Here is a 6,519-nt window from a genome sequence, read left to right on the forward strand (position 1 = left end):
CAAGAGGTCTTGCAGAACACCCCATCTCAAACTACAGAAGTCAATATCCATTAGGAGACAAAATCTAGAGAGTTCTAAAAGCAAGAAGCCAACTGCTCTAACGGGACTCACATGAGAATGTGCAAAACCTCATTAAGGTCTCAGTCAGGCATGGAAGTTAGGTGAAGAGATCAAAGGAGAAGAAAGAAGCAAAAAAGACTGCTGATGACAGGGGTACCAGGAAAGGTGAAATTCCATGGACAAAGCTACCTGACAACCAGTAAAGACAGACTGACAAATTATGGACGAACAGAAAGGAAAAAAAGGCAGAAAGGTGATTCACTGTATGAAAGCCAGGAGTAAAGGAGTGGTGGATGCACCAATGACAAAAGACTTGCCACATTCATTGACAGAAAAACATGGTGGAAGGGCAACAGGAGTGTGATAAGAAGAATTCCACACAATTGGAAATTCCAGTCCAATAGATGACAGATCGATCAAATCCATGCATGAAGATGAAGAGGTGCTATCAATAGGACTTGACAAAGAGAAGATCCAAAGGAGGAGACAATGAGGGGAGTAAGCATATAGAAAGATGAGACCAAGCCTGGTTGAGAGCATCAACAGTCAGAGTTGAAGGATGAGTAACAGGGAATCAGAAAAGAGGAAGCCTAGAGTTGAGAAGAGTGGCAAAAGTGTCTTTAAGGTGTGTGCCCAACCAAGAGCAAATCCAACGAAAGATGTGGGGATGTAGAGATCACTCCCTTGGTAGAATGTGGACTGGCTGAGAGAGACAGTCCACTACCAAGGTCTTAGTTCCCAACAGATGACAGATAACAAAAGAAACCCAATGTGCATGATTCCAGAAGAGTATGTCCAATGCCCAAAAGTAAAGAGTACTGGAACAGAACTTTCCTTGATGGTTTGTGAAAGAGCTGACTATGAAATTAACTGAGTGTATCATGACCAAGTGATTCATCAGTACAGTCAGGAATGGGAACTTGACCAGTCGACAGTGAGAAGTTCAAACACTCGGATGTGGAGTAAAGGCTCATTCTGCATATAAGTGCCAGAAGTCATGTCCTCATTCAGATGTGTGTCTCAATCAGAGAGGAGAGCATCGGTGAAGAGATAGAGCTTGTATGAGAGTCAGTAAGGGAAGTAGTATGGTCATAGTCCAATCACTATGACAATTTCTCGAGAAGAGGATCACAAATGAGGACCATAGAACTAAATAAAGAATCCCATGGATCTGCAAAGTCGGTTGGAGGAGGTATATATGTATGTGTGCCCACTCGAAAGGAATAAGCAGTTCCAGGGAAGCTAAAGTCTTCAAAAGCAAAATAAACTATTGTGCAGAAAAAGAATGAGAAACACAAAATCTGGTGACAAGATACACCATAGCTTACAGGCAAATAGGAGTGAGCTGAACTCTGGCCAAGACAAGAGATGAAGAAAACACTTAAAACTACCAAATACTGAGTGAGCATGAGAAAGGACTTCGATCTCATGACAAGCTCCCCTAACTGAGGAGCCTCCTATGTAATACCTTTAGGTATGAAAAGAAGAAATAATCTGAGAATGAGCCAACAGAAGTCAAGCATCCAATGAAAGGAATCCAAGCCCTGGGCCATGAATATGGCAAGTGAAAGCCTATATGATATCAATGAATACTAAAGGGGCCATTGGTATGTCGAAGAGAAGAGCAAGGAATGGGGAGATTCAAAATTGATGGATGGAACATAGAAAATATATTAAGGACAGGCCAAGAGTGATGTATATAGGTATCTGAAACACTGACCATAGCCAACTGCAAACCGAGTGAAAAAGAATATAGACGGAGTTGGAGGAGGCGAAAAGCAAAAAGAAGAGAAGCAAGGATAAAGACCAAAGTGGAGAAATGAAAAATTACTATCGGCAGAAAATGAGACCAACAGCAGTAGAAGAAATGGGTACCCACAGGGTCAGATGTGACACAACAGTCACTGACAAAAAGAGAAATGAATTAGATGCTTGGTAGAGGAAGAACAAAAAATGAGAAAGGCCAGGAACCTGGAATAGGAAAATCAGGGGTAGACTGATCCAAATGACGAACAGGAGTAAAGGGCAAGGTCGAGAAAGAAGAAAAACCTGGGAAGATAATGAGTACTGAAGCTATACAATGTCAGTCCAGGTTTCCAGAGAGAAATGCCCACCATTGAAGGCATCAAAGAACAAAGTAAGGAGGAATAGAGCAAAAGAAGTGGAACAGGCTAATCTGGAAAAGAGAAGTGAACAAACTTTTACAGAAAATCCACCTGAAGCATGATTAAGTGCCTCAGGCAAAAGGTGGTTGTAGGAGAGGGAACGCAGGAGGGCAGTGGGGAAAAAACTAAATGGAAAAATGGGGATTCAAAGAGCAAATGAGAAGGTTAGGGGCCTGATCTCCAAGCTGGCCAAATAGATACCAAAGACAAGGAATCAACAAAAGGAACAAAAGGAAAGGAAGAAAGCCAACAAGCCAAGACAAAAAGAGTCACATACATGAGGGTGATGAGGCATTTGGATGTGAAAGAGGAGCTATTAGAGAAAGGAAACAGTATAATCCTAATAACAACCAAGGAGGAAAGACAAGGTAAACCCCAAGAATTGTGGATCATGCAATACTAAAAACTAAAGATAATAAAGGATACAGGCAAAAGATAAGAAAAGAAACCTTGAAGAGTGAAGCACTATCCAAAGCAAATCAAATTAAATAGGTAGTCCAATAGATCATTCCCAGTGAGAAAGAATTTCAGCTAACAGGACAGGAATAGAAGACCCAGTAAGTATGGTAATTAACAACACATTGAACAATGGTGGCAATGTCCCCAACAGTTAACGAGCTTCCAGAAGCCATAGTAGAAATAAAGCCTTTGTGTGGATAACGTTACTCACACAGGACTAAGCATAGGTCCCCATCACTTGAGAATTTGTGATAAAAAATTAAAGCTTTTGAAACAAAAGCCAAAGAAAATCAAAATGTTGTTAATAATGCAAATCTCAACAAACTGAACTCAGGTAAGAAACTTGAAATACATCTGTTCAATACAATGCTGAGGAGAAGAATGAAGTTATCACAAGGGGAGTTAACGTGTACAGAAGTTGTGTCATCCTCCTATTGGTGGAAATATGGTGTTTCCACATAAAAAATGAGTTGAGAAAGGTCTATGACAGTTCTCCAATCTCCTGTTTTTTTTACTGGAACCACAAAGAAACTGGAGTAAAAACTTGGAAAAGTGTAAGAATCCATAATGAAAGCTTTTTTTAAGGAAATCTGAGACTTCCTGATCAACAACTTGTAAGCAAACAGGAACAAAATGAATAGGAAAAGACACTGGTTGAACAAAATGAGGAAATGAAAGTAAAGGATCTGTTAAACCCAAGGGTATCAGATATGGGAATTGTCCAAAACTGATGAGTGTCAATGAGTTGGTCAAAAAGGTACACCCTGCCTGCTTCTATGTTTGGCCACTTGAAATGGTTGAAAGGAAAGAGTAGAAGTAGACAAGAGAGGCAAGACAGAAGAACAAACACAACTTGCTGTTCATCTAAAAGAGAGATAATGAGCAGAGGTCAAACAAGATGCTAAAACTCTAATCAACTCCTGCTGGTATGTATTTTCCAAAAAGGACAAAAAAAAAGACAAAATAATGCAGGAAAGAAGCTACTTTTGATATCAGCTAAAATACTAGGGGAAGACGAGTACATTGCAACACAGCCCAATATACTAAGGTGTCAAAGGAACACAAGAGGTACATGATAATAGAAACTACTTTAGTGAGATCCACAAATAATGAAGCCTAATATAGAAATAAGATCCTGATTAAAAGAATCAGGAGAATGCAAAAAGGTAATAATGGCATACAAGAAAAAGAAAAAAAAAGGTCTTAAAATAGGCCAGAAAACTGATGACAGTCAAAGTAGAACTCATGGAAGCCCCCACCCCAAAAACAAATAATCTGAGGGGCAGGACCTTGAGAAATAAAGTGGTAGTAGATGACCCTGCTAAAAGGTCACACACATGATAAATGTATGGAATATAAAGAATATAAAGATTATTAAAATTTTGTTGATTTCTAAAAGAATCAATCAGGAACAATCTTAATATCAGAAGAAAGTGGAAGAAATAAAGATTCCAGAACCAAATCATTTAATGTGACATCATCACCATCAGGTATAATAGAAATTGTTTCAAGATTTAACATCGAAGATACCTGAGAGAAAATTCAAATCCAACCAGCATAAGCATCTTCAGGATTACGTTTAGCACACAAACACTGCTCTACAGACATTGAAGATGAACAGGCCTGAGAAAAAAAATCTATCTTTTTCCAAATCATGAAGAAACGGTGCACATTCTGCAAGTTGAGCATCTATATGATCAAGAAACCCATTCAGGATAACAGCAGAATGTTCGGCATTAATGGCCCAAATAAACTGGTCAAAGACAGCTGACAGTGCAGCCTCAGGATCTTCCTGTAAACTAAAGGCAGAATGTATAAGACAGAAAGTATAGCTTATAAAAGATTTCTTATTGCATGTGCGATAAGTCACATGGAATATGGGAGAGTACATTGCTTTGAGAACATTCAGAGCTTTGAGTCACATGATTGTTGACAGCATAAAAGTAACTAAATAAGGAAAGGCCTTCAGTATTTTGGAGGTAAATCTAATTTGAATATGTTGAACATGTAAAAAGTTGATTTTTTTAATGAAATTTTAGTTTCTCAATTTAAATTTATACCATCTTTTTTTTTATATCTGACAAAATTAGCTCCACTACTTTTTCCCCCTTGCAACTGTTACTTCTAACATCACATCAAAATTTATATACAAAAAAATAAAAAAAATTTAACTTCAAATTCATGGCATATATGAAAAGTTTAACTACAGGAATTATTGCGATGTTTATTTTATACACACAATTTTAACACAAGTGTTAGACAAAATAATAAAAACTTGCCATCCTTAGTTGGACAGATCCATCCCAACCAAGCCATCAACTGGCAGCCATTACATATTCCAAGGCTAAATGTATCATGTCGGCTGTAAAAAGCTGTAAACTGACTGTTGAGCTCCTTATGAAATATAAGGCTTCCTGCCCACCCTGTTGAGAGAAAAAACAAAAGCACTGCTGTATAAACTAAAATTTTATTACTTAAAACAGAAAATGAAAACATTTAAGATTAGAGCAGTAGCTCACAAGATGTGTGTGTGTGTGTGTGTGTGTGTGTGTGTGTGTGTGTGTGTGCTTTTCAATAAGTATTCTTTATTTTATATTTCGCTATGTTGTTATCAAAACTATTTGGGCAATTTAATACTTGACACACAAAAAAATGTTTAAACAACAGATACCCATGTTATTTGTTTAACTTACATGCTTAATAATTACTGACTTATCCATATAAGTTGTACATGTAATACTTTTCATATTAATCTCAACAAATTGTCATATTTGGAATACAAAACTTTACTCCATTGTGCTTGTTGAAAACATACTCAGTTTTTTAAATAAGTATATTATTTCCTTTAGAATTAATACAATAATACAAAACACAAGTATTACCACCAAGAAAGTTGCATACTCTAATTTCACTGGTTCAATACATACATCTTAAGCATTCTAGTTTTTGCTGTTTTATGAAATAATAACAATTTTATGTTACCGGTAGAAATTAAATTTTTTTAGAAACCTAAACTCTTAACTCACGTGTAATCACAATCAAACTTTGAACTAATTTAAATTCAATAAAATCTACCTTTAGCTGATCCAAGAACATCTGCAAAGCTAAAACCACCTGGAAAAACCAACCCACGAAACTTGTTTAGAGAGATATCACCTCTTAGTAGATCTGTCATGGTTACATCCCATACATCAAATCCAACCATATGTAGAGCTGCTACCATCTCACGATCTCCATTAGTACCTTCTTCCCGAATAACTGCTACTTGAGGTTTTGATAATACTAAAATACAACAAGAAATCAATCTGTTACTGGTACAAGTTCCAAACAATTGAAGTAGTGTTAATTGAGCAGGCTCATTATTGAGTTTAGCACACATTCATGATAAATTTCATATTAACTTAAGAAGATATATTTAACACTAAACTATTGTTGCTACTTTTACATTTTTTTTTAATCGTATCACCCCAGGTACCCTTTACTGCTCATGACACAAGGTTTTAGTGTCTTACATTAAAAATTTTATTAAACTATTTTTGTTTATGTTATACCTATTAGAATAGCATAAAATCTTAGCTAATAATCCATATTTTAATAGTATACAAGAAGTATAATCCATATTTTAATAGCATACACATCTTAAGTTCTTAATTCTACAAGGCAATATTTAAAAAAATTCTGAATTTCCACTAGTTTTACCCACGCAATACATTTTCTCTGAGTATGTCATCATCCCTATTTTATCCACCACCCCTCAAAAAAGTATAGAAATTAAACATAAATTACTCTCTATAAAATCGTTATTGCTCAGACAAACCATAATTTTTACAGCCTT

The 6,519-nt window shown here is 36.3% G+C and overlaps 1 protein-coding gene across 8 annotated transcripts in view; it reads right to left on the reverse strand.

Annotated features, from left to right (window-relative positions):
• LOC106460389 (phosphoribosylformylglycinamidine synthase-like) overlaps positions 1–6,519 on the reverse strand; it is a 122,173-nt gene that overhangs the window by 13,975 nt on the left and 101,679 nt on the right. For 7 of the 8 annotated variants that reach the window (XM_022387093.1, XM_013920079.2, XM_022387096.1 and 4 more), the window contains 2 exons: positions 5,760–5,966; positions 4,964–5,107 (listed from right to left, as the gene is read on the reverse strand). In XM_022387093.1, the coding sequence (XP_022242801.1) occupies positions 4,964–5,107; positions 5,760–5,966 (351 nt within the window). Of the gene's footprint in view, positions 1–4,963; positions 5,108–5,759; positions 5,967–6,519 lie in introns of those variants that run through there. The other variant, XR_002610757.1, reaches the window with a different exon arrangement.

This window comes from Limulus polyphemus, unplaced genomic scaffold (assembly GCF_000517525.1).
Source record: "Limulus polyphemus unplaced genomic scaffold, Limulus_polyphemus-2.1.2 Scaffold762, whole genome shotgun sequence".
Classification (NCBI taxonomy): Eukaryota; Metazoa; Arthropoda; class Merostomata; order Xiphosura; family Limulidae; genus Limulus; species Limulus polyphemus.